At 43.3% G+C, this 27,733-nt stretch overlaps 1 protein-coding gene across 1 annotated transcript; it reads right to left on the reverse strand.

Moving 5' to 3' along the window:
• mapk8ip1a (mitogen-activated protein kinase 8 interacting protein 1a) lies at positions 1-27,466 on the reverse strand. Its single transcript, XM_072386719.1, has 12 exons — positions 27,007-27,466; positions 20,288-20,363; positions 18,106-18,645; positions 16,500-17,048; positions 11,210-11,440; positions 10,346-10,421; positions 10,086-10,252; positions 9,908-10,011; positions 8,870-8,980; positions 8,465-8,535; positions 8,286-8,384; positions 1-5,431 (listed from the first exon to the last, which is right to left on the reverse strand). Exons 1-12 carry the CDS (start codon positions 27,076-27,078, stop codon positions 5,359-5,361), a joined length of 2,169 nt encoding a protein of 722 aa, XP_072242820.1. The 5' UTR covers positions 27,079-27,466; the 3' UTR covers positions 1-5,358.
• Positions 27,467-27,733: the final 267 nt, after the last annotated feature.

Raw genomic sequence — 27,733 nt, forward strand, 5'->3', positions numbered from 1 at the left:
TGCAGTTGTAAACGTGATTTATTGACAAGAGAAACCACCATCAGCATCAGTCAGAGCGTCTTGTCTTCATTTTACAACACTGATATCATGCGGCGTTACACCCAGCAACAGCATACGATAATAACTCCTATACAAACATACATACATACAGGTTCTATACAGGATATCTCTATGTTGATGACTTATGTACAGTTGATGCTCGTGGTGTTCGAGTCACAGAAGTGGAACTCATAGAAAGGACACTTTCCGGAGGAGCAGCCTGCAGTGGTGCGCCTCGGGTGGTTGCCATGGAAACAAGCGTGGCTCATCCTTCCTGTTCACCTTCCCTGTGGTTACAGACTCTGTCGTATGTGCACTGAAAAAGTGCTAAAAGCAGCTTTTTTTCCCCTGTAGCTTCAGTTTAATCAAACCATATTTCTGTCATTATTCATGGTTTTTTAAATTATTTCTGAGTTGGTCGTTTGTTTGAACTCTGGGTTCATGGTTTTTGGGTCTTTTTTCCTGGTCTCTTCTCTGGTTGAATCATTTCTTAGTTCTTTGGTTCTGTGTTCTCAGTTATTCTCTGCCCTCAGTGTTTAGATGCTGTAGTTACCCATAGATGTCCTCTCTTTACCCCTGTTTGGCCCTCAGCTCCACTTCCACACCCGTCTCCACCCATTCAGTCACAGCTGTACCCACCTGCCTCTGTATTTAAGCTCCTCTCTGTGTTCTGGCTCCGTTTTTCCTCCTTTATCTGGTTGGTTTATGCTGTAGTAAATTCATGGTTTTGCTTGTTTGGTTTGTTTTAGAATAAAAACCTCCAGACTTCCTGCTTTTGGGTCCTGTCCTACTCCATCATTAACTGCTGACATTGTGCAGTGTGAAGTGTTTGGTAGATTATTCTAAGGGTCTGGAACTAAGCAACCTTCTTCTGTGACCTCGCTGCCTCTCACATTTTCAGTGCTTTCCTCCTGCCACGGACAGCTGTTTTCCCGTTCCTTTCTATATTTCAAATGGCTCTTTTTCCTCATCAGAAGTACAGGACTCCGGGTTTAATGACAGATTGCTCCTCTGCAATCAAAGTCAAAGTCGCCTCTGTGGCAGTGACGTTACCAAAAGTGATTTCTGACCCCACTGAAGTAATGTTACAGGTCACAGAAAGGCACAGAAAGTGCTCGCTATGAGCCGTACTGAGAGGCATCAACAAATGACCCGTGTGAGCGTTTCAGAGGGAGGATTTTAGTCACCTACTGGCTCCTCCTTCCTGATGACATCACATCTCTGCAACAATAAAGTGATTTCATGCTTATTTGCATTGTTCTTCGCCGGTTAATAACTAATTCAGTGACTCATTTTAAACATCTGTCCTATTTAAGAGAGCTGATTAATTACACACCACAGCTGGCCTGAAATCCATGGCAACCACCTCAGATGCACAGAGTCACATCGAGCTATGAGAGCGACTCCGAGGAGGAGAGAAGCCTTCAATACACCAGAAAACAAAGTGAAATGAAAGTAGGCACTGGTTGTCAAACACAAAACATGTCTGGCTTCACTTCCTCGTCTTCATCTGCTCAAATCGGCTTAAAAATGTCTCCACACGTTCAAACTCTGGATCTTAAAGCTGCATTAATGGTTTTATTTTTCCTTTTTCCACCAGGGGGCAGCACAACAAAAACCTTTCCTCTGAAAGTGTTCAGGGAAACATGATGAGGAGGAGGGCTGCTTCCAGGTTCCCAGTTCCTTGATGTTTTTCACAGCCAGATTCATTAAAATTAGATTAATTTTGCTAATTTTATCACCAGGAAGAGAATCGGAGACGATTTCATCTGAAACTGATCATAATCTGCTCCGGAGCAGCTGATGGTGGTCAGCCTCAGGTAACATGATGATCTAACAGGTTAAAGGGATCATTAATAAGGGATTGTGTGACATACTTCTGATTAGTTAGCATCTTACCTGCTGTAAGCTGCGATCAGAGCGCTCTGAGGAAGAATTCTCATGTTGGAGCCAAACTAACAGTCACTGAGAGCCGGGACCAAAGAAGAAGAAGAAGAAGAATATTCTCCATCTAAAACAACTCAAACCTCCAACATTTTAGATCTTTTTTATTTGCTACTGTTAAGACTCCTGCAGCTGATCAGCTGTGGATCTGCCGGTTTGATCCCAAAACAACGAACTCCAGGACAGTAAAGATGTAAATCTCTGCAGGGCATCCTGTCATGGTCTTTGGTTTTCTGTCTCTCGGTTTCTTGGTTTAGTTCTCAGTCCTCAGTGTTAGATTCTGTTGGATTCTTGTTTCTCAGCCTCAGCTGTCCTGGTCTCAACCCTCCCAGTCTTTATAGCTATAGTTTATTAACCTGTGGACCTACACCATCATTTATAGCGCCAGTCCCTAAGTCCACCCGTCCATTCTTTGCACCTTTTCAGTTTTATTCATGCAGTGTTTGACTGTGCTTGGTTATTCCTGCCTCGGCGGCGCCTTAATTTTAGAATAAAGCTTGAGTTGGTCTCCACTAGCTGCCTCTGCTACCGCCTTCAGTAGTTCTGCATGTGGGTCCTCCTCAAGCTACAAACTACGAATCCTGACATGTCCACATCTGACCAACTTCTGGTGGACTCTGCTGAACGGCGGCAGGATACGCGGAGCAACATGGACGCTGTTCGGTTGAGAAAATAGCGACAAAGTAAACCGTCTTAATAGTAGCATGATGTAAAAAGAAGCTGTCGCTGATCCACTTTGAAATATCTGAGGTTTGAGTTGTTTTAGATGGAGAATATTCTTCTTCTTCTTTGGTCCCGGCTCTAGTTTGTAGTCTCCAAACAGAGAGCGCTCTGCTTAAAGCAGGTGAGATGCTAACTAATCACAAACAAGTCACACAATCCCACTTAAAATAATCTGTAAACACTGAAAAATTAACTCTAGACTCACATCTCACTGACTCTAAGTGACTCTAAGAGCTTGAATTATGGCAGCTGGACTTCTTTTGGTTCTTCAAGGCGTTTCTCTTCTCATTCAAGTCCCCAGAGCTGAAGATTGAGGAGTGAAACACTTTTCAAGAACCAAGAAAAAGAAGGATTTAAACTCGTGGGATTAACCTGGATGACTGAGAATCTGCTGCTCCTCTGGGCCACCGTACATGAGGCCCAAACAAACTAACTTCTCCTGTCTCCATCATCAGCTTAAAGTGAAAAAGCAAAACTTTGATTTAAACCAAGTGTTATAAACGTTAAAATTGGGTCATTTGTTGTTTTTGCATCAGAACTGAGGCGCCCAGCTGGATCACAGCAGAACCAGAAGCTCCCTTCTCTCATAAAGCCAGCTGTTCTGCCTCCTCATCACAGCTAAACTTCTCTGTGCTGAAATGAGCAGGTGAAGCAGAGGAAGCCTCAGCCTGGGGTGACATGGACACACAGGACTGAACCACCCTCCTGCCAGTCTCACTCACACCAAATTGCACAGCGTCGTTCGGGCCTTGCTGATACAGAGCTGTCACTCAGCTGGATAAAAACCCTGCGTGAAGGTCTGCAGCCACAAAAGCAGCAAAAAAACACCAGAAATGAGGCACCTTCACTTTTAAAACAGTAGATTGTCAAGTCTGGGGGTTAGAAAACACAGAATTACACGTCAGTACATCAATCTGTCCTCATCTGTGCAAAGAAACAAGCAGGTCTGGTTCTGTTGGAGCTCTGCCTCCTCTTCACTTCCAGATGAAGCTCATCCAGAGACAGATTCACCTGAAGCTGGGCTGTCTGTGAAGCTCCAGCTGCAAACATCACCAAGATGTCAGCTTTGTCTGCCTGAGCTCAACCTCAGGATCTCATCGGGGTCAAAAGGATGAAGGTAGATATTTGAGGGAAATGCTCTTTATCGCACTGAATCATTCAGACAGAATAGATATAAATCTGATCTGTAAGTAGCCACTTTTGCTATGTATCCTACTTTAAATTCATGCAGAATTTAACTGATTTAAAATGTGCAAAACTGTCAAAGTTTAACTGGGTTAAAGACCCTGAACTTTTTCAAATATAGTGAATAAGTGTGAAAAACCACACGAGAAGCTGCAGATAAACAGGAAGTTGGGATATTTTCAAAGGTTTCCTAAAACTTCCAGCCATTTCCTGGTTGATTTTTAATAATATAAAAACATTAGATCATGCTTTGCTGTATATTACAGGATATTCTAAGAGGACGTCTGCACTGTTCAGCATCAGTTACGTTGGAGATGAAGTGCAGCAGGTATTAAGCAGTTTGGGGAAATATCTTGTAATTTACCGTTTAAACACCAGCTAATTATTTTATGAAATCCTGAGAAAGTTCCAGGAGACAAGAACCTTTTTAAACTAAAGCAGCTTCATCACGTTAACTGCGGATCAGAGATTTGAGTTTTAAGTTTCCAGTGAAGTGAAAGAAAAGCAGAAAATCCTCTGATTTACGGAGCTTCGGATGTTTATCAGTTTATCTCTTTTTCTTGCTGTTTTGTACCTCAGCAGGTGTTAATATCCAGTTGTTTTGCAACTTTATGGTCCTTTAGCTCTTTTATGTGGCTGTTTAGGCTGTTTTTGGAGCTGTTTTTCTGACTTTTAGGCTGTTTTCGTCTCTTTAAATTAGTTTTGTACCTTTCCACCATTGCTTCTCTTGTCATTTTGTCTCATTATTTGGTTTAATTTTTGGTAATTTTGTCTGTCTTTGGTCTTTCTGAGGCTTTTTGTAACCAGTTTGTCTCCTTTAGCTAATCTTTTAGTACATTTGTAGTTGTTTTATTGACTATTTAAGAACACTGGCTCAGCTGGGCCCCCATTGGGCCCCTCAGTCATCCATCCACATACTTTTCCTTGTTTTTGTGTTTGCACAGATGCTCGTGTTTCCTTGGGACAATTCTCTAACACTTCAGCTGGTTTGGTTTACGGTCAAGCTAAGACTGCAGACTGTACAACGGCTTCCTGTTCTGTTAAAGGCAGATTATTAATCATCAGAAGCTGAAGTTTAAAACATTTAATGTGACATATTTCATCACTTTTGGTTGGGGTCAGTTTGGTTCTGTAAGACAAAGACAAATTCAGGTCTTGACGTTACTGTGTTTATATTTTGAGGACAGTTCACATGATGTAAGAAATAAGTAGGTGTGCTTGCGTGTAGATAATTTCTGCCAGTAAATGCAGTGAAGTTCAGTGTTTGAGTGGGTTTGTGTCGTATGGAACACCTCATGTGACCCTGTCCATCCTCAGAAAGGAGGAGCTCGCCGTCTCCCTGGAAGCAGCCAAAAAAGAAAAACTCCACCATGCAAAGAAGGGATATCTGTGGTTGAGTCGGGGTGTAAGACCAGGCTTACATGCACGTCGTGAGTCTTGAGTTCATAGTGACGATGGAAGGGAGAGTTATTCGATGAAGATGTCTTCAGTGGGACAGGAGTATCCGACGTTCTCCTTGTAATACTGCTGGAACGCCCTCCTGATGCAACAACAGAGGACAAAACGGATCAGATGGAAAGCTCAGGACAGGGATGCAAAACTTCACACAGATCAGTCCATCAATCCGTCATTCTTTAAGCTTTTTATCCAGTCTGAGATAAAAGTAATCAGATTTCCCAGTTGCCACTGAATGCAACATATCGAGCACCTTGTTCAGTGACTCTTTACTCTCTTCCATCACAGGTCTCATCCTTGTTTGAATGTATTAGTAACAGAGTAATTAGCTTCTGCTACATTAATAATCTGATATTTACCATAAATACATTTACAAAGTGGTGCCAACGTCTCAGCCTCCTCATTCCCACAGGAAAATCTTCTAAAATGTTTCGACTTGGATCATTTCAGCCACTCTCTGAGAAAGTCACATTTCTTCAGACATCTGCAGGCTCGAGCTTTTAGAAGCAATATATAAGCTTTTTTCGCTCCACTTCCTTCCTTAAATGGTGCAATGTCACACATTTACAACTAAAGTCATTTGTTACCCAGAATTCTTACGCTATTTAAAGGCCAGCTGGGGAGCAGGTTTAAGGGAATCGATTTCAGACGCATTTCGGTCCATAAATGTGTGTCGGACACAGCTTCATAAGGTGGTGATTCGCACCAAGGCTCGATTTTCAGAAGTGAACATTTCCAGACATGTGCTCTGGCTTTTTCCTTCACTGTACACTGAATAAAAACCATTTTCTGGCCTCATTATGTTAGTTTTCCCATCCTTCTCCTTCATGTCTGCTGACAAAAAATAGCTTTTACGCCCCTTCTCAGGCTGATCGTAATAAAAAGGAAATCTCCTGAACCTCAGTCCCACTTCATTTTCTCTCTCCAGGATTCCTCTGATAGGTTTTGGAAAGTTTGGGGACTTCGCTCCAGCTTCCCCCTGAAACTTGCCTGTCAGGTTAACTCTAAATTGATCCAAGGAGTGAGTGTACAGCTGGGATAGGCTCCAGCCCCCCTGAGTTGGATTAAGCAGGTATAGAAAATGGATTTATTTTAATTTACAGTATTATGGAGACAGCCCTAAATCTGAATCCTTGATAACAAAGACACAAAATCCCTGAGAAAGCTTTATCTTCTCTTTCTTTATCAGAGCAGAAAGCTTTAAGTACATCTTTAGATTCTATCCTCGTACAGTGGAGGTAATTAATATCATTAATAGTATGAATATGCTCAGAACTTCATCAGGTAAAAGCTCCGAGGTCCAGTAAAAGTAGTAAAAGTGGAGTTCTCTTGATGTTTATGTATTTAGCAGACGCTTTTATCCAAATGAAGATATAACAGCTTTATAAAAAGCTAACAATAAGCTACATAGAAGGAACCCAGGAGTCCGACTCTGTCAGAGGGGACAGAGTAGAGATAGGGTGCAGGCATAGAAGGAAGAGCAGAAAGATAAAGTGCAGAGATAGAGGGGGGAGGGAAGTACAAGGTAAGTGCTGGGATAGGAGATGCTCTCTGAAGAGCTGGGTTTTCAGGAGCTTCTTGAAGATAGACAGGGACGCCCCTGTTCTGGTAGCGCTCGGTAGGTCATTCCACCATCGTGGGACGACACATGAACAGAGTTTGGATTGTCTTAGGCGTGGTGTAGGAGCTGCTAGACGACAATCCTGGGACCAACGGAGGGACCCAGTTGGGACAGAAGCCTTTGCAGGAGCATTCAAGTAGATGGAGCCGTTCCATTAAGCTCTTTGTAGCTAACATCAGGGACTTGGATCTGATGCAGATCTAAGGGCAGCCAGAGGAGCTCAGTGAACAGAGGGGGGGCGTGTTCTTTTAGGCTGATCCAAGACCAGACGCACCGCCGCGTTCTGGACCATCTGCAGAGGTTTCACAGGCTGGAGACCAGTTAGGAAACCAGTTAGGAAACAAGTTAGGAAACCAGTTAGGAAACCAGTTAGGAAACCAGTTAGGACACCAGTTAGGAAACCAGTTAGGAGAGCAGTTAGGAGAGCAGTTAGGAAACCAGTTAGGAAACCAGTTAGGAGACCAGTTAGGAGACCAGTTAGGAAACCAGTTAGGAAACCAGTTAGGAGACCAGTTAGGAGACCAGTTAGGAGACCAGTTAGGAGAGCAGTTAGGAAACCAGTTAGGAGACCAGTTAGGAAACCAGTTAGGAAACAAGTTAGGAAACCAGTTAGGAAACCAGTTAGGAGACCAGTTAGGAAACCAGTTAGGAGACCAGTTAGGAGAGCAGTTAGGAAACCAGTTAGGAGACCAGTTAGGAAACCAGTTAGGAGAGTAGTTAGGAGACCAGTTAGGAGACCAGTTAGGAGACCAGTTAGGAAACCAGTTAGGAGAGCAGTTAGGAGAGCAGTTAGGAAACTAGTTAGGAGACCAGTTAGGAGAGCAGTTAGGAAACCAGTTAGGAAACCAGTTAGGAGAGCAGTTAGGAGACCAGTTAGGAGACCAGTTAGGAAACCAGTTAGGAGACCAGTTAGGAGAGCAGTTAGGAAACCAGTTAGGAAACCAGTTAGGAGACCAGTTAGGAAACCAGTTATGAAACCAGTTAGGAGAGCAGTTAGGAGACCAGTTAGGAGACCAGTTAGGAGAGCGTTGCAGGAGTCAAGGTGGGAGATGACCATGGCCTGCAGCAGGAGCTGGGGGGCATGTTGGGTCAGGTATGGTCTGATCTTTCTTATGTTTAGTAATGCAAAGCGGCACGAACGAGTAACCGAGGTAACGTGATCTTTGAAGGTTAGTTGGTCATCAATCATGACTCCCAAGTTATTAGCAACCTTTGATGGAGCCAGAGAGAGGGACTCAGTTTTGATGCTTCGTCCTGTTGCAAAGAAACTGAAGGTGAGAACAAGTTTCTGATGCAAAAAGGAGAGAGAGCGTCTCACCCTACAGACTCAGCCAGAGGATGTAACGTCGTCTCCGACATCAACACATGGCAGGCGAAACGCTGCTGGTCGGGATGTTTGGTGATGAATCCAAAATATCTGCGGAGCAAAGATCCACAGCATTCAGCTTCAGGACAGCTGAATTCAGGAGGGACTGTTCTCCCAGGTGTTGGACTCACCTGCTGTGTTTAGGATGGCAGCCGCAGAACGAGATGTTCTTCAGCTGGAAGAAATGGAAACACTGTTCGCCCTGATGGAGACGGAGGGACACACAAAGAGCTGAAGCTTTAACCAAATATTCAGCCAAGGTTCAAAGCAAGAGTAAAACATTTAGCTGAAAGCTCACACTTACGCTACACCTCTTTATCTGTTCACATGTTTGCTTACAGAAAGATTTGAAGCTTCAATCTTTCTTAAAGTCAGAAAATTAAAAAGAAAAGAGTGATTCAGAGTGATATGTCCTCATATTCAAGCTCTTCACCCAGTGAAGGGAATCAAAACAGACTATTCAACCGGCCCTGCAGATGTTCCCTCATCTGGATGTGAAGGTGCGACCCCCCCACACCTGGTGGTCAGACACATACCCGGTGAGCAGAGTGACACTGATCCTGGACGCTCATCCTCACTCCCTTCACGCTGACCTCCAGCACGCAGGCTGAGGGAGGCTGAGTGGCCGACCGCCTGTTGCACGCCACCTGAGAACACAGCCAGAAGGAAAGAAAGGTCTAAATCCATCATGAGCTCACACCTTTACGGAAGAACAGACGCACAGTTTGAGCCTGTTATCTAACAGCTTTATTACAGTTCCACAGCTCTGTAGACCCTTACAGTTGCAGGGGTTTTAAAATGAAATGTTCAAATAAATAATGATGTTAGGTTAGATTTTTAGAGTGCTTCAGCTATGATGATGCTACAGTGGTTAAGTGAAGCTTCTGGTACTGATGTGTGCAGACAGTTGCACATGCTATGGCGTTCACGTTGTCAAAATCTGATAAATATCCTGCCATGTTGCACAAAACTATCAGCAGCAAACTCTGTGTGAAGTTAGCCGACTGTCACAGAGCACGGAGTGAATAAACTGTGCTGCAGGGGGGCGTGTGGATGAAGTGGGCCCAGTAGAGTGCCTGTGTAGAAATCCCTCCGTTAGCTCTCCTATAGCTGCAAGTAGCCACATAACAGCAGCTATGAGCTAACAGAGCTATGAGCTAACAGAGCTATAGCACACGTTCATTCATTCATTCTTCTTAAAGTATTGGTGAAATAAAGACAGATAATGCCTTATTTAGAGGCTGCATCCTCTAAGCCCCGTTCTCTCCGTTATATGGATCTCCAGTTATCTAAATATCTTCTGAAGGTCGCCGACTTTCACCAAACTGTTCTCAGTGAGTAGATGAACGTATTTCATGCCAGAAATAAGGTTTAAAAACACCGGAGTTCCCCTTTAAAGGGTTATTAGAGGGAAGAATATTGAGGAGTCTTTTCTCTCTTCGGTAAATGAACCAAAGACAAACAGTCTCAGATCAGCTACTGACTGTGTTTGCCTTCCTTTTCTTTGAACTTGGCTTTATGAGGACACACATTTGACCCCGCTCTGCAGCTGCTGTTAAAAAGCCTTTTCGTACCTTCTGCATCGCCGCACACAGAACATCGTTGCCCGTGTGAATGGGGACCTGAACTGAACCCAGAAACCGGACCACGAACTGCTCCGCCCCGCCGTCTCTCCGGGCTGCGACATGAGAAACAAACGTTTAATGGCAGCTGTGATGGTCTGCTTTCACCGGCTGGTCTGCCGCACCGTACCGTGGTTCCCGTCTCTGGGCACCCTGACGGCGTAGAAGGCGGGGAAGATGCCCGTGGCGCCCGTCCTCATGTTGTAGCCCTGACACCACAGATCTTCAGACTGGGTCAGCATCAGAACCGGGTCGTCCGCCTCCAGCTGCAGCTCATCTGCGTGACGAGGGACGAACCTGCAACCAGGTGCAAACACAGCAGAGACGTCACGCTCACGCGGAGATGTGCACACGTCAGAGTTGAGCGCGTTTCAGCTGATGTGTGCCCACCTGTAGACGGCCCTGTGGCTCTGCTGCCGCTCCACGCCGTCCAGAACACAGGAGAAGACACCGAACGATCCAGCACCTGAGCCACACAGAACCACGTTACAGTCAGAACCGGCTCTGTGTGCCAAGCTCAAGCTTAAATGAAAGAACACATCCACAGCTTGAAGGAAACTGAAGAGTTTCCTGATCTCATGATGCTACGCTCTTCATTTCAAACAGCTTGTATAAACTCCTTAAAAAACCTTTTATTTGCTGACTTTCTTCAGCTTTAAAGAGATGCAGCCTCACATATTGATCGAGTGCTTTTAGATTAGAGTTTATTTTGCTCTTTTCTACTGACAGAGTTCAGCAGTTCAAACACTGGAGGAAATGTTATGTCCACAGACACCTGAAGAAAGCAGCTTCTTGTGAAGTTTTCGGATTTAAAGTCGCTTTTCAAAGGCTGTTTTACCTGCTTTTGATCTTAATGCGACAGAAACTGAAGAAATACTCATCAACCTTTGGAAAAACACTGATAAACCAAAGCTCCTCATCCATCTGGGAGCAGTGTTTGACTCCCGGCTGCAGTGTGATGCAAACCAGCTGAACTCTTATGGTGTTTCTGGAAGTATTCTTATATATATCATAAATATATCTTATCAGGTTTAATTCTTTAAAGGTTTAAATGTGATGTTCATATCAGGCAGGTAGTGGGTGTCAGATGCTGATCTGTTGTTATTACTGTTGTTAGGCTGTTGTGCTGAACTGGGGGAACTGGGGAGGCTGTTTTGCCCATTTGACAAAGCTGATGTTTTTTTTTCTGAGAGCTGAAAGTGTATTTGGGTCATTTGTGACGATTTGAGCTGATTATTTGCAGTAAATCCACACCTGTGGCGCTGTATGGGCTGCTGCTGTTGGTGAACAGGTTGAGGAACTTCCTGCTTCTGTGAGCTCTTCCCCCATTAGACTCCTCTTCCTCTGAAGTCGTGGTTGACGTTACCTTGGACTGCTTACAGACCCTCGAGACGACTTCCCTCCTCCTCTTCACTTCCTCCTCCCTCCTCCTCTTCATATCCTCCTCCCTCCTCTTCTTTGCCTCCTCCTCCTCGTTTCTCCTCTCTTGGAGCAGAAAACAACGCGTTAAACCAAGAGAACCAAGAAACCAACTGTTTGGATTATTAAATCCCGGCTTAATCAATACTTTGTCTGTTTATATGCAGATGACACTACTTTTATTATCTCAAAATTCCTAAAAACATTGAAACATGAGGTCAAACGATCCAACAAAGCATCATTAAAAGTAAACATTAACTGAAATGTTTTAAAGCATCTTCTGAAAGCCAGAATTAAATACTTTAATATGTGCAAATCGACCAAAAAAAAGCCTGAATCGGGAGTAAAATCTCATTGACGTATGAGCTAAATGTATTCAGACGATGGTCAGTTCAACAGTAGGTGGAAACGAGCAGAACAGGGATGATATCTTCTCTGTATTTCAGTGTTAATGGTGGAGTTCAAACATCTTTACTGCTGCACAAACTATGACCAATTAGGAGATGTGATTTTATTCTAAACAGAGGCCTTTGTGTGTTTTTCCATGAAATAAAACTTCCTGAAGCTAGTATCCCATAAAGTTACACTGTGGAAACATCCTTAATTCATTTGACTCTAATTCTAAGCCATGAGAATGGTTTGAGTATCTGTGGTTCATTGTATTCTCTGTGATGTGGTAAAACCTAAATCTGCACGAAATCAGATGTTAAAAACAGCACAAATTCAACGACAGCGATAAATGGATCAGATGCTTTGAGATACTAGATTGGCTGCGTTTTACTGAATGTTTGTGTCACTGGATGGGAAATGAGTGACTGTAGAGTCTGCCCTGAAAAGAAAAGAAAAGAAAAGAAAAGAAAAGAAAAGAAAAAAGAAAGAAAGAAAGAAAGAAAGAAAGGAAGTACAGAAAGAAAGGAAGGACAGAAAGAAAGAAAGAAAGAAAGAAAGGAAGGACAGAAAGAAAGAAAGAAAGAAAGAAAGAAAGAAAGAAAGAAAGAAAGAAAGAAAGAAAGAAAGAAAGAAAGAAAGAAAGAAAGAAAGGAAGGACAGAAAGGAAGGAAGAAAGGAAGGAAGGAAGGAAGGACAGAAAGAAAGAAAGAAAGGAAGGAAGGAAGGAAGGACAGAAAGAAAGAAAGGAAGGAAGGAAGGACAGAAAGAAAGAAAGAAAGAAAGAAAGAAAGAAAGAAAGAAAGAAAGAAAGAAAGAAAGAAAGAAAGAAAGAAAGAAAGAAAGAAAGAAAGAAAGAAAGAAAGAAAGAAAGAAAGAAAGAAAGAAAGAAAGAAAGAAAGAAAGAAAGAAAGAAAGAAAAGGCTGTTTGGTTGAAGATGACTGTAGTTTAGAGCATCTCCTAATAAATTAAGCTATTAGCTATAATTAGCTAATTAACCGTCATTCAGAGGAAATCCGCCTCATTCTTTTCCCTCTGTGCTGCATGTTGTCTTTAATACAACTTTCTGATTTCTCTGTTCTTAAAGGGATGCGAATGAGAGAAAGAAAGAAAGAAAGAAAGAAAGAAAGAAAGAAAGAATGAAAGGACAGAAAGAAAGAAATGTGCTGCATGTTGTCTTTAATACAACTTTCTCATTTCTCTGTTCTTAAAGGGAGGCGAATGCTGTCCTTCGCTGGACCAAAAGACGTCTACAGGACCGACCAGTTGCAGTTGGTGCCGGTAAAGTTAACTTTCCGCTCCGTTAGAAAAGCTGACAGGCAAAGGAAACCTTTTGGATATTTAAATTACAGGCCACGAAATATCCTCCTGAATGAGGAGTTGGACTTTACTGTCTTTTTGTAAACACATTAGTTTGGTATCATAACGTTTTATTGTCAAAAAATGTATGAATTTCTTGTACTCAGATGCTCTTCCTTTCTTTTTTTGGCTAATGTTAAAGGTCAAATGTCTCCTGCTGCATTACTAAATGTGTTTCCTCGTCTGATGGGAAATTGGAGAATTCCTATTGGTGGAATTCCACGATAAAAGAACCTCAGACACAGTCAGTCTGTTGGCATGTTAGAAGTCCACGTGACATTAAAATAAAGGCTTTTTGAATCAGAACTTTATCAGGATGAATGCAGGAAGCAACCCAAACACTTGGTTTAATTCTGAAAGGGCTGAAGAAGAAACTCAGGAAACACCAACACTGTGCACATCTACAGGGTCGTTAGAGAAGACAGATTACTTTGCTATGGTATAATGTTTCATGGATATATTTACATTTACAGCTTAATTCATCTCAAGATTAACTGTTCAACCTCATCATCTCGGGCAAATATGTCTGCAGACTTTTGTGGAGGGTTGTTTAAAGCATATTATTGCAATCTTGCATCTGTTAACTGTCCTGGTTAATCAGCTGGTTTTGTCTGTCTTGGATCTAATCTACAAATAACAGAAAGTGGTGAGAAACGCCTGATAAAAGATAAAATAAGACCTTCATTTGTCCCACGAGGGGACAAATTATTATCAGGATTATCAAAAAAAACCTAAAAACTGATGAATTATTACTAGGATTATCAAAAAACCCTAAAAACTGATGAATTGTTACTAGGATTATAAAAAAAACTGATGAATTATTACTAGGATTATAAAAAAAAACTAAAAACTGACGAATTATTACTAGGATTATCAAAAAAAACTAAAAACTGATGAATTATTACTAGGATTATCAAAAAAACTGATGAATTATTACTAGGATTATAAAAAAAAACTAAAAACTGACGAATTATTACTAGGATTATCAAAAAAAACTAAAAACTGATGAATTATTACTAGGATTATCAAAAACAAAACCTAAAAACTGATGAATTATTACTAGGATTATCAAAAAAAAACTAAAAACTGACGAATTATTACTAGGATTATAAAAAAAAAACTAAAAACTGATTAATTATTACTAGGATTATTAAAAAAAAACTAAAAACTGATGAATTATTACTAGGATTATCAAAAAAAACTAAAAACTGATGAATTATTACTAGGATTATCAAAAAAAAAACTGATGAATTATTACTAGGATTATAAAAAAAACTAAAAACTGACGAATTATTACTAGGATTATCAAAAAAAAACAAAAACTGATGAATTATTACTAGGATTATAAAAAAAACTAAAAACTGATGAATTATTACTAGGATTATCAAAAAAAAACTAAAAACTGATGAATTATTACTGGGATTATCAAAAAAAACCAAAAACTGATGAATTATTACTAGGATTATCAAAAAAAAACTGATGAATTATTACTAGGATTATAAAAAAAAACTAAAAACTGACGAATTATTACTAGGATTATAAAAAAAAAACTAAAAACTGATGAATTATTACTAGGATTATCAAAAAAAAAACTAAAAACTGATGAATTATTACTAGGATTATAAAAAAAAAACTAAAAACTGATGAATTATTACTAGGATTATCAAAAAAAAAACTAAAAACTGATGAATTATTACTAGGATTATCAAAAAAAACTAAAAACTGATGAATTATTACTAGGATTATCAAAAAAAAACTAAAAACTGATGAATTATAACTAGGATTATCAAAAAAACTAAAAACTGATGAATTATTACTAGGATTATCAAAAAAACCTAAAAACTGATGAATTATTACTAGGATTATCAAAAAAAACTGATGAATTATTACTAGGATTATAAAAAAAAACTAAAAACTGACGAATTATTACTAGGATTATAAAAAAAAACCTAAAAACTGATGAATTATTACTAGGATTATCAAAAAAACTAAAAACTGATGAATTATTACTAGGATTATCAAAAAAAACTAAAAACTGATGAATTATTACTAGGATTATCAAAAAAACTAAAAACTGATGAATTATTACTAGGATTATCAAAAAAAAACTAAAAACTGATGAATTATTACTAGGATTATAAAAAAAAAACTAAAAACTGATGAATTATTACTAGGATTATAAAAAAAAAACTAAAAACTGATGAATTATTACTAGGATTATCAAAAAAAAACTAAAAACTGATGAATTATTACTAGGATTATCAAAAAAAAACTAAAAACTGATGAATTATAACTAGGATTATCAAAAAAACTAAAAACTGATGAATTATTACTAGGATTATCAAAAAAACCTAAAAACTGATGAATTATTACTAGGATTATCAAAAAAAAACTGATGAATTATTACTAGGATTATAAAAAAAAACTAAAAACTGACGAATTATTACTAGGATTATCAAAAAAAACTAAAAACTGATGAATTATTACTAGGATTATCAAAAACAAAACCTAAAAGCTGATGAATTATTACTAGGATTATAAAAAAAAACTAAAAACTGACGAATTATTACTAGGATTATAAAAAAAACCTAAAAACTGACGAATTATTACTAGGATTATCAAAAAAAACTAAAAACTGATGAATTATTACTAGGATTATCAAAAAAAAAACTGATGAATTATTACTAGGATTGTAAAAAAAAACTAAAAACTGATGAATTATTACTAGGATTATCAAAAAAAACTAAAAACTGATGAATTATTACTAGGATTATCAAAAAAAAACCTAAAAACTGACGAATTATTACTAGGATTATCAAAAAAAACTAAAAACTGATGAATTATTACTAGGATTATCAAAAAAAAAACTGATGAATTATTACTAGGATTGTAAAAAAAAACTAAAAACTGATGAATTATTACTAGGATTATCAAAAAAAAACTAAAAACTGATGAATTATTACTAGGATTATCAAAAAAAAAACTAAAAACTGATGAATACTTCAATGTTTGGCAAAGAAAAGCATCAGTGCAGCTTTTGAGAAGCTGGAAGCAGAAAATATTTAACATTTGATCAATATTTAACAGGATAATAAAACTGGAATGGAACCCTTTTAGATGTGTTAAAGCTAATAAAACTCGAGGCCTGATGGATCATTGTGAGTTCTCAATTCAATTCAATTCAATTCAATTCAATTCAATTTAATTTAATTTAATTTAATTTAATTTAATTTAATTTAATTTAATTTAATTTAATTTAATTTAATTCAATTCTATTTATATAGCGCCAGATTACAGCAATTCTCCTGCTGGATATTTGATTTTTACATTGAAATCAAGCTTTCAATCCACGGCGTTTTCCCCTCAGCCTTTCGTTACCTTGCTTCCTTGCCTCCTCGCCCCTCTTCCTCTCCTCCTCGTACTCCGGATCCTCCTCCTCGTTGGCCGACTGGTACACGGTCTCGGCGTCGCTGTCGTCGTTGTGCTCCTTGTAGCCGCCCAGGCAGTCCTTCAGGTTAACGAGCTCCAGCTGAGCGTGTTCATCCACCACCAGAGTGTATTTCACGGAGTCGTAATGCAGCCCCGCTGTAGCCTCGCTCTTCGGTTCAGTCCGAGCCGCCACGCTCTCCTGCACGGTGCCGTGCTGACCGCCCCCCCCTGCCTCTGACTGCTTACAGGCTGTCTGAATATGGTCCTCACCTGCAGGGCTGTGGCTCAGACCGTTCAGGACGGTCAGGCAGGGGGTCGGTTCTCCTTCCCCGTCCTCCTCGCTGATGTCAGGGTTGGTTCTGTGGGACAGAGACGGATGCAGAGGCCCTGGTGGGGGCCCCTCTGTGTCCGAACTCAGGGACATCCTGTTGGACCCGCCCTCACTGCTGGACCGGGAGAGAGCAGGGGGGTTATCCTGGGTCCTGTCGTGGTTTTGGCCTGAGAACATAAAGTAGAGTTACTTCCAGCTCCATTTAGATTAAAACATCTGCTTTATGCACATCGAACGTCTCAAACCATTTGGACCAAAGGTTTTATTCCAGTATAACTCAAACTGACCTGTTTTCTTACCCTAAAGCAACACTAGGGACAAAACTAACGGTCGGGGGAGAGAAAGAGTGAAAGATTGAGCAGATTCTTCACTTATTTCAAAGCTGGCGACACAAGAAACAACTTTTCATGAGATGGAATCTCATAAAACTCAATCCTGGCTGTTTTAAGGCGGACTTTCTCTTGCAGTCCAGCATTAAACCTGGAAGGACGAGCAGAGTGGCAGTGGGTCTTATGAGGGAGATCCGTTTCCCATGTGAAAATACTGGAGCAACGTTGGATATTTGCAGGGATTTGCCACTTATGGTTGTTTCAGGTCCTCAAGCTGCGGCTCAGTTATTGTAGAATAGATACGAATAGATACGATTAGCCCCGTTTGGGACAAATAGACCAACAACAGCAGGAGTTGGAAAGGATTTAAAGATGTAGAAAATACAAATAAGACTTCTGATCAGTGTTAAAAGATGCAGTCAGCTGGTATTTATGGTGTTTTTAATGTTTTTTATGGGATTGTGTTATGTTATTGGGCTGATTTTGTTCTATCGACTGTGGATTGGATGGAGGCTTTACAGGCTGAATCTTGAATTAATTCAATATAATCCCAAGAATCTTGGCCTTCAGACATCACCCTTCTTGTGTATCCAGGCGTTGAAACAGATCTTTACTTCATAGAGAGTCAAACTGTTTGGTAAGAATCGCTCAGATTTTCTTCTGCACGTGAATAAAAAGCCGTTAAATGAACTTTGTGACACGAAAACATCTGGATGAACATTTTCTTTGGAGACCTAAAATACCTGAAAGCTGCATTTAAGCTATTCTTGATGTTTTTAAGGCACGGAAGACTTTGTTCTGCCACCCAGGGATAAAAAATGCTGATTTCGCTCTTTATTTTGAATGACTGATGAAGGGGAAACAGCTTTTTGAGGGAGGGTCCTGGTTTCCTTACCTTGGTCCTGGTTCTCCTGGCTTCGTGGTGCTACAGGTGTGCGTGGGACCACCATGGCGGGCAGGTAAACTTCCTGGTTGGGAAGCTTGTTGTTTGGCTTGATGCCCCCTCCTCTGTTGCTCCCTTTTGTGCCTCCTCTTCCTCTCCCATCACCCGCCCGGCCTTTCAATCCATTCGCCTCCCGTTGCCTCTGGTGTTTGTCCTTCATCTTGGCCTCCTCACACAGCCGTCCTCCTCTTCCATCCTTTCCTCTGAGCTCCCCCAGGCTTCTTTCCCTCATCGCTGTCGCTCCTCTTCCTCCCCCTCTCCCTCCTCCTGCCGCTCGCCGTTGACTCTTCGGTGTGCTGGAGGACTGCGTGTGCGTGGCCCCGGACGCCGGGCGCTCTCGTGGTCGAGCTCGTGTGTCGGCGGCGGCAGCCTGAGTGTTGGCTCTGCCGTTGGTCCCGGCACCTGTGGGCGGCTTTGGTGCTGGCCGGCGCTGAGCACCGTGCCGCACTTTGTCCTCTGTTTTTGGTTGGACATCGGGAGGCGTTACATCCCCTGAGCACACACACAAAAGCACCAGATTATGTGTTACTCAACCAGATGTACAGCATACAGAGGGATTATCAGAGTAACCAGCAGTAAGCACTTTATCCTGGATAAGAGTTACAGCAACAGAGGAAAAACTCACACGACTCATTTAAATTCTTTCTGCAGAATCCGTTGCAAACGTTTACTGCCACGTTTTTTCATTCCAAAGTCTGTGTTTAATCAAACCAAACAATTTAACCTCCTCCACCCTGGAGATTCCTGATTTGTGCCCATTCAGACAGAAGCGGTTTATAGGTTTTCCTCAGACTCTGTTTGAGTCTTTTTATTAACTGAAGTCGTGAAATATCTGCAGCTTACAAACAGCCTATAGTACTGTACCAAAGTCTTCATCCAGCCCTCATTTCTTTATCTATTTCCATGAAAAAACAGTAAATAACTGCAGAAATCTACTGAAACATGTTCAAACCTGAATATAAACCAGAATCTGAGGCAGAAACAGAGTTTTTTATCAGTTCTGAGCAGCTTTAAAGTGAATATCTGGTCTGAGCTCCTTTATTCTCCAACTCAGCCTGAACCCTCTGAGACAAGCTTTCTGTCATTTCTTTAAGGAGTCTTCAGGAATAGTTCTCCAGGCTTCTTGAAGGACATCCCAAAGCTCTTCTTTGGATGTGGGCTGCCTTTTGTTCCGTTCTCTGTCAGATGATCCCACACTGCTTCAATAATGTTGAGGTCCGGGCTCTGGGGAGGATTCATCCCTCCATAAGACCTGTTGCCACTGATTTTCAGTCCACTTCTTGTGTCATTTGGCACAGCTCAGCCTTTTCTCCCTGTTTCCCTTCCTTAAGAACGGCTTCTTGACAGCCACCCTTCCATGGAGCCCATTTCTGATGAGGCTTGGGCCAACAGTAGATGGATCAGCTGAAGGTCCAGATGCATCTCTCAGGTCCTGTCAGGTCACAGCTGGATTTTTTCCTCTTTCTTAAGGACATCCCTTTCAGATCCTGTTCATCTGCTGTAGATAGTTTTTTAGGCCTGACACTTCTTCTTTTGTCCTCCACTTGTCCAGTTTCCTCAAATGTTTTAAGGACACACTGCACACCATGCTGAGATATGCCAAGTTTTCAGCTAATAGCTCTTTGGGAATCACCTTGTTGCTGCAGAAATCCTATTTTCTGTCTGTCAAACTGTGTTTTCTTTGCTGTTTTTCATAGATGCAGCTAAAGAAATGGGAACAAATGATGTGTCTTTGTGACAAAGTGCCTAAAGATCCAGTTTAAAATGGCTTCTTTGCTAAGTTGTCTGTTCTGTGTCGACACAACACTGGTTCATCCCTTGAGTTAGGAGCCTTTTTTCTGCCTGAAGGGTTCAAAGGTCAGAGTTAAGTGGCTGAACAAAGAAAAAACACTGAAAATGCTCAGGTCCAAGGACTGAAAATGAGTGAAAAAGCAGAAAATGTCCAAAGAAAAACTGTGAAAGAGCTTCAGAAAGCTGCAGAACTGTTGATAAAGACCAGTTTAAAAGATTAAAGAAAGTCTGGCTGCTTCGAAGGAAACAGTTAGAGCTGCACATCGTGATACTACAGCTACTGCGCTCAGGTCAAACAAACAAATATTCAAAAGATATTTAAAGTTCAAAGATGCTCTCATACCTGTGATGTGTGGGGAGGAAGAGTGAGAGTCCTTCCAGCTGTCCTTCTTACCGAAAGAGTTGTTGTTGATGGAGTCCTGAAAAGAGTTCATGAGACAGAAAGTCAGCGTAAAAACAGCAACCTTCATGTGTTTGGATGATAAAACACACACACACACACACACACACACACACACACACACACACACACACTCCGCCTCCATCCATCATCATCCATCCGATGACATCACTGCCTGGAAAGCAGGAAGTGTGTGACAGCCGAGCCTCGACGTAATGAAAGTCACTCTGAGCGTTGACTCACACTGACGTCCCATCATGCATCTGGTTTCCCTGTCTCCCACCCTGTTCAGTTGCTATGGTTACTCCCCGTGTGTGTGTGAATGAAAGCATCCCTGTTTGCTCTAAAAAAGACTTCTGTTCTCTGACTTTATGCATTAAACATCCTTCCCGACTCACTTTTCTGCCTCAGACATCTGAGACATTTTATTGATTTATTCACCAGAAGTTGTTTACATTTCTTTGAATCTTTTTTCCTCACAATCTTCCCACCCACCGATTGTTTCTGAATCCTTTTACATAAATCTGAATTGTTAATGATGTTTTATTTCCCAGTTGTTTATCCTCAGGTTCACCTCAGATCAAATGTCACATCTTAACTGTGAGTAGCTGCTCCAGTTAAAGTGTCCAAAGCTCATTGGTGACCAGCTCGGATTCTGAATGAAGGCAACTGATCACTTAGTTTTGTTTTTAGTCCAGTTTTGCTCTGTGATGATCATTAACATTTCTGAGTTTCTGTCTGAACTTGCAGTTTGGCTTATTTTGGGTATTCGAGTCATTTTGTGTAATTTTACACAAGCTGGTGGTCATCTCATGTCTCTATTTGCATGTTTTGTCGTCTTCTTTTTCAATCTGTATCACCGAACCTCAGACACGGCCTCACCGAGCCTCAGACACGGCCTCAGACTAGGCCTCACCGAGCCTCAGACTCAGCCTCACCGAACCTCAGACTAGGCCTCACCGAGCCTCAGACTCGGCCTCAGACTAGGCCTCACCGAGCCTCAGACTCAGCCTCACCGAGCCTCAGACACGGCCTCACCGAGCTTCAGACTCAGCCTCACCGAGCCTCAGACACGGCCTCACCGAGCTTCAGACTCAGCCTCACCGAACCTCAGACTAGGCCTCACCGAGCCTCACCGAACCTCAGACACGGCCTCACCGAGCCTCAGACACGGCCTCACCGAGCCTCACCGAACCTCAAACACGGCCTCACCGAGCCTCAAACACGGTCTCACCGAACCTCAGACACGGCCTCACCGAGCCTCAGACTCGGCCTCACCGAGCCTCAGACACGGCCTCACCGAGCCTCAGACTCGGCCTCACCGAGCCTCAGACACGGCCTCACCGAGCCTCAGACACGGCCTCACAGAGCCTCAGACACAGTCTCACCGAACCTCAGACACGGCCTCACCGAACCTCAGACACGGCCTCACCGAGCCTCAGACACGGCCTCACCGAGCCTCAGACACGGCCTCACCGAGCCTCAGACTCAGCCTCACCGAGCCTCACCGAACCTCAAACACGGCCTCACCGAACCTCAGACTCGCCCTCACCAAGCCTCAGACTCGGCCTCACCGAGCCTCAGACTCGGCCTCACCGAGCCTCAGACTCGGCCTCACCGAACCTCAGACACGGCCTCACCGAACCTCAGACTCGCCCTCACCAAGCCTCAGACTCGGCCTCACCGAGCCTCAGACACGGCCTCACCGAGCCTCAGACACGGCCTCACCGAACCTCAGACTCGGCCTCACCGAGCCTCAGACACGGCCTCACCGAGCCTCAGACTCGGCCTCACCGAGCCTCAGACTCGGCCTCACCGAACCTCAGACACGGCCTCACCGAGCCTCAGACATGGCCTCACCGAACCTCAGACACGGCCTCACCGAGCCTCAGACACGGCCTCACCGAGCCTCAGACATGGCCTCACCGAACCTCAGACACGGCCTCACCGAGCCTCAGACACGGCCTCACCGAACCTCAGACACGGCCTCACCGAACCTCTGGTTTGTTTCTGCATCTCTAATGGGGCGAGGTATGTTTTTGCTTCTCTTCCATTCTAGTTTCTTTTCTTTAATCAAAGTTTCATTTGCACAGCTTACAGAACAATGAACAAGATCAAGCGCAGCCTCCAACGTCTCGTGTGGAAGGATATTAAACACATCAGGTGGGGAGTCTTTTATCTATCTGTGCGATACACGCACCTCTGAGCAATCAGGAGATGCTGAACCGAGATCAGAGGAGACTCGCCTCGATGGGATTTCCTTTTTCAAAATGGAAGTGTTCATGTCTACATCAGTCTTGTGTCTTTTTGTGGCCATTTTCTGCAGTTTCTGAGGTAATTTTTTCCTCACCTAGTTGCGGTTTATTGGTTCCTTGCTTCATGCTGTTTTATCCTAATTTTTTCACTCACTTTTTTACTCTTTCTGCTTATCTTGTACCTTTTTGAAGATGTCTTTGTGCCTCTGTAGCCATTTTGTTGTTGCCCAATATGTGTTTTTGATCATTTTTGATTTTTGTCAGTTTGTAGTTGTTTTGTGGTCATTTTATGCAACTTTACGTCCAGCTGTGTTTGTGTCCCGTCTCCTTTTGGTCCTCTCGTTGTTGATGCCCGTCTGTGGTCATTGTCTTTGAGGCATTGATGCTTTGGAGGTTGTCCTGCGTCTCCACAGGTCTGTCCACACCTGAACAACCCAGCAGCTCGTTGCTGCCTCTCATGCACACTAATCTTAGACGCAACGATTATCTGATTAATTCTGGGCTCAGAGTCGACCATCTGAGCTCACAGAGAGTAAGTTATGTGGGTGAGAGTGTTGTCAGTCTAATCCACCTCCTGAAGCGAGGTTAGTGAGGTCACAGTTCACAGCAGCCAATCACAGAGGTTGAATGCAGTGTGACTGATGACAGCAGGATGTGATTAATAGGGTCATCACTGCATCTAAATATATTATCGGTTGTAAAGCTACACCACAATGACACAAACTGGGTAACAATCCTCTTCTGGGAGTTCTCGAAGCAGCTGTGAGCTGTTCGTCTTTAATCCTCTGACATCAGCTCGCAGTTCCTCGCTGTGCTGCTGTATTAAAGTCAGCAGGTTTCTCAGCACACAGCTCATCCAAAGACGGCACTGCAGCCACGCTAACCTTCCTCATCTGCCTGGAACAGCGCCGTGACTGTCGGAGGGCGTGTCCTAGAAGCAGATTAAAACTGGATGTGTGGATTCTGGATGCAGGAGGGGGTGAAATGACTGTGAACTGACCCAGTAAACAGGATGCGGCTCATTTAGAGGGAAACACCAGCACACTGCTGCCGTTTCCCTCCACCGAGCCCTCATTACCGAGCTCTACCTGAGCAGCCAGACGCATCACTTCTATCCTGCAATCAGCAAGTCGACACAAGCACTGTGGTTAAAACTTAAAGGGTATGAAAATACCTCCACCTCCAAAGGTTTTTACTCTTTAACGTAGTATTTCGTCTTTTTGCTGTCATTTCGTGTCTCTTCTTGTGATCATTTTGTGTCACAACACGGACTTAAGAGTGTTGGGAATGAATGGATACTTCCATCTTCTACATCTGCTTCCCATTCAGGCTTGTGGGAGGCTGGAGCCAATCGAGAGATGGGGTACACTCTGAATGGCTCGCAGTCCATCACCCGACTAACACCAAGACTTACAGCCTGACTGACCTCTGCAGTCCTTTTAAAACCAACGTTTAACCTAAACCGAGTTGCTTCAGGAGGAAAATCAGACTGTTTGAGGGAGAAAATGCAAACTCTACACAGATAAAGCTCAGCTGAGATCCAAACAGGAAGGAAACGATGCTAACGCTTCTACTACTGGACCTCAGTGATTAATGAAACTATTACTATGATTTAAAGAAAGTGAAAAAGAAAATGTGTGTCAGGGTTTTAGAGGTGTACTCTGACGTTTCTAAAAGGTAGAGAGGAGGAACCCTGCTCTGAAAACACCTTGGAAAAAGGAAATACCCCCTCCCTCTGTTCTGAAGTTTTATGTTTCAGGACACAATTTTAAAAATCATCCAGTCGATAAAAGTCCACCATCACTGCTTCCACAGGAATTAGATCAGCTGCTGCTGATCAATGCTCTGATTAACTGATCCTCAGTCAGTGTGAGCAGCTCTATAAAAGCAGGAGTTCTGTCAGTTTAACACGATGCCAAGGAGGAAAGACATCAGCAATGATCTCAGAGAAGCAGCTGCTGCTGCCCATCAATCTGGGAAGGGTTATAAGGCCATTTCCAGACTATCTGGAGTCCATCATTCTACAGAGAGAAAGATTATTCACAAGTGGAAAACATTCAGGACAGCTGTCAATCTTCCCAGGAGTGGACGTCCCAGCAAGGTCACCCCAAGGTGAAGAAGCCCAGAGCTACATCTCAGACTCTCCAGGCCTCCGTTAGCATGTTAAAGGTTAAAGGTCACCCCAAGGTGAAGAAGCCCAGAGCTACATCTCAGACTCTCCAGGCCTCCGTTAGCATGTTAAAGGTTAAAGGTCACCCCAAGGTGAAGAAGCCCAGAGCTACATCTCAGACTCTACGGGCTTCAGTTAGCATGTTAAAGGTTAAAGGTCACCCCAAGGTGAAAAAGCCCAGAGCTACATCTCAGACTCTACAGGCCTCAGTTAGCATGTTAAAGGTTAAAGTTCACCCCAAGGTGAAAAAGCCCAGAGCTACATCTCAGACTCTACAGGCCTCAGTTAGCATGCTAAAGGTTAAAGGTCACCCCAAGGTGAAGAAGCCCAGAGCTACATCTCAGACTCTACAGGCCTCAGTTAGCATGCTAAAGGTTAAAGGTCACCCCAAGGTGAAGAAGCCCAGAGCTACATCTCAGACTCTACAGGCCTCAGTTAGCATGTTAAAGGTTAAAGGTCATGACAGCACAGTTAGAAAAAGACTGAACAAGGATGGCTTGTTTGGAAGGGCTGCAGGAGAAAGCCTCTTCTCTCTAAAAAGAACATGGCAGCACAGCTTAGGTTTGCAAAGCTGCATCTGAACAAAGCTCAAGACTTCTGGAACAATGTCCTTTGGACAGACCAGAGCAAAGTGGAGATGTTTGGTCCTAATGCACAGCAGCACGTTTGGAGGAAACCAAACACAGCATATCAGCACAAACACCTCATACCAGCTGTCAAGCACGGTGGTGGAGGGCTGATGATCTGGGCTGGTTCTGCAGCCACAGGACCTGGGCACCTTGCAGTCATTGAGTCCACCATGAACTCCTCTGGATACCAAAGTATTCTAGAGTCAAATGTGAGGCCATCTGTCCCCCAGCTAAAGCTGGGCTGAAACTGGCTCATCAACAGGACAAAGATCCCAAACACAGCAGCAGATCTACAGCAGAATGTGGGAAAAAGAAAAGAATCAAGGTGTTGCAATGGTCCAGTCAGAGTCCAGACCTCAGCCTGACTGAGATGCTGTGGTGGGACCTTAAGAGAGCTGTGCAGAAACCAATGCTGCAAACCTCAATGAGCTGAAGCAGCGCTGGAGAGAAGAGGGCCGAGATTCCTCCAGAACCATGAGAGAGACTGATAACGTCCCACAGGAAACCATCACTGCAGCTCACTGCTGCTGAAGCTGCTGGATCAGGGGTTCACTTAGTTTTACTCACTGCTGCTGAAGCTGCTGGATCAGGGGTTCACTTAGTTTATCACTCACTGCTGCTGAAGCTGCTGGATCAGGGGTTCACTTAGTTTTACACACACTGCTGCTGAAGCTGCTGGATCAGGGGTTCACTTAGTTTTTCACTCACTGCTGCTGAAGCTGCTGGATCAGGGGTTCACTTAGTTTTACACTCACTGCTGCTGAAGCTGCTGGATCAGGGGTTCACTTAGTTTTTCACTCACTGCTGCTGAAGCTGCTGGATCAGGGGTTCACTTAGTTTTACACTCACTGCTGCTGAAGCTGCTGGATCAGGGGTTCACTTAGTTTTTCACTCACTGCTGCTGAAGCTGCTGGATCAGGGGTTCACTTAGTTTTACACTCACTGCTGCTGAAGCTGCTGGATCAGGGGTTCACTTAGTTTTTCACTCACTGCTGCTGAAGCTGCTGGATCAGGGGTTCACTTAGTTTTACACTCACTGCTGCTGAAGCTGCTGGATCAGGGGTTCACTTAGTTTTACACTCACTGCTGCTGAAGCTGCTGGATCAGGGGTTCACTTAGTTTTTCACCCACTGCTTCTGTGTTTTCTCTCAGTTGCTGTTCATCTGAAGTTGTTTTTACCTCATTTTTGGGCCCTTTAAGGACCCGATGACTGTTTCAAGATGAAACCTTAAAATGAAAGTGAACTTTCTTTTCCACCCGACTGTATCAACATTACACTTCTGTGTATTTCACAAGATGGCAGAGCAGCACAGTCATGATCCAACAGGCCATCCACGCGTGCGTCCTTGAGCAAATCACTTCCCCCCCGAGCTGTTCAGCTGCTGCAGCTCTGCTACATGACACACTCCGACTCGTCAACACTGATCGTTTGAATATTGGTGATCAGATTGGGTCTGCATCATCAGATCTGACCCAGAGTCAGCAGCACACACACACGGATGCCTCAGACACCGCGCTGTCTCATCCTGAAGCCCTCAGGAAACACAGTCACCCACTTTAGTGCCTCCCTCTGAGTGGATCCACCCATAACCCCCCAACCCTGCCTACCTGGGTTCCGGCTTGTGGCAGCTGTGGGAACAGAGCCAGGCTGGTTGGTCTCTTTGGTCGATATTTGTCCATGACAGCACAGGTTGATGCCCCTCTGACAGGCGACACCTTCCTCCCTCCTCCTCCTCCTTTATTAGGCCGGCGTCGGCGCTCCTCGGCTCGGACAAGGCCTCCCCCAGCCTCCTCAACCTCCCTCTCTTCCCCGTCTTTCTCCTCAGTCCTCTCAGCATCGATCTGCTTTGAGCTCTGACCACGCCCCTTCCACTTCCCCCTGCGTGGCGATTGGCTGGCTGCAGCGTCACATCATCAACATCATCATCAACATCATCTCTCTGGCAGGAGCAGAGAGGAGCGCAGACAGAAGGAGGAAGAGGAGGTGGGTGGTGTTGAGTGGTGATGGAGTGAGCGGGGACTGAAAGAGAGACGAAGGAGGAGAGAAGGGAGATGCAGAGAGAGGAAGAGGGGGAGGAGGAGGAAGGCAGGGGCAGCCAATCAGAGCGAGGCATGACATCATCAGCTGATCTGCCTGTGGCGTTTTCTGACTTCAAGCTAATAAACACAGTGTGTGTGTGTGTGACCCAGTGAAATAAGATTAGACAATAACACAGAGAGACAAAAGCAACAGCCAGTCAGCAAACCAGTCAGTCTGCAAGAAAAGCAGCCGTCACACCAGTCAGAAAGCTGAGAACCAGCTCCTTAGTCGGTCTGCAAACAGTTCAGAAAAGCA

This window comes from Leuresthes tenuis, unplaced genomic scaffold (assembly GCF_036924035.1).
Source record: "Leuresthes tenuis unplaced genomic scaffold, fLeuTen1.0.hap1 SCAF_5, whole genome shotgun sequence".
Taxonomy (NCBI): Eukaryota; Metazoa; Chordata; class Actinopteri; order Atheriniformes; family Atherinopsidae; genus Leuresthes; species Leuresthes tenuis.

Coding starts and splice junctions, on each gene's coding strand:
- mapk8ip1a (XM_072386719.1), bottom strand. CDS start 27,078: ATGGACAAATATCGACCAAAGAGACCAACCAGCCTGGCTCTGTTCCCA. Junction 10,012..10,085: donor GCCCAGAGACGGGAACCACG/GTACGGTGCGGC, acceptor CTCATGTCGCAG/CCCGGAGAGACGGCGGGGCG. Junction 8,981..9,907: donor TGTGTGCGGCGATGCAGAAG/GTACGAAAAGGC, acceptor CTGTGTTCTCAG/GTGGCGTGCAACAGGCGGTC.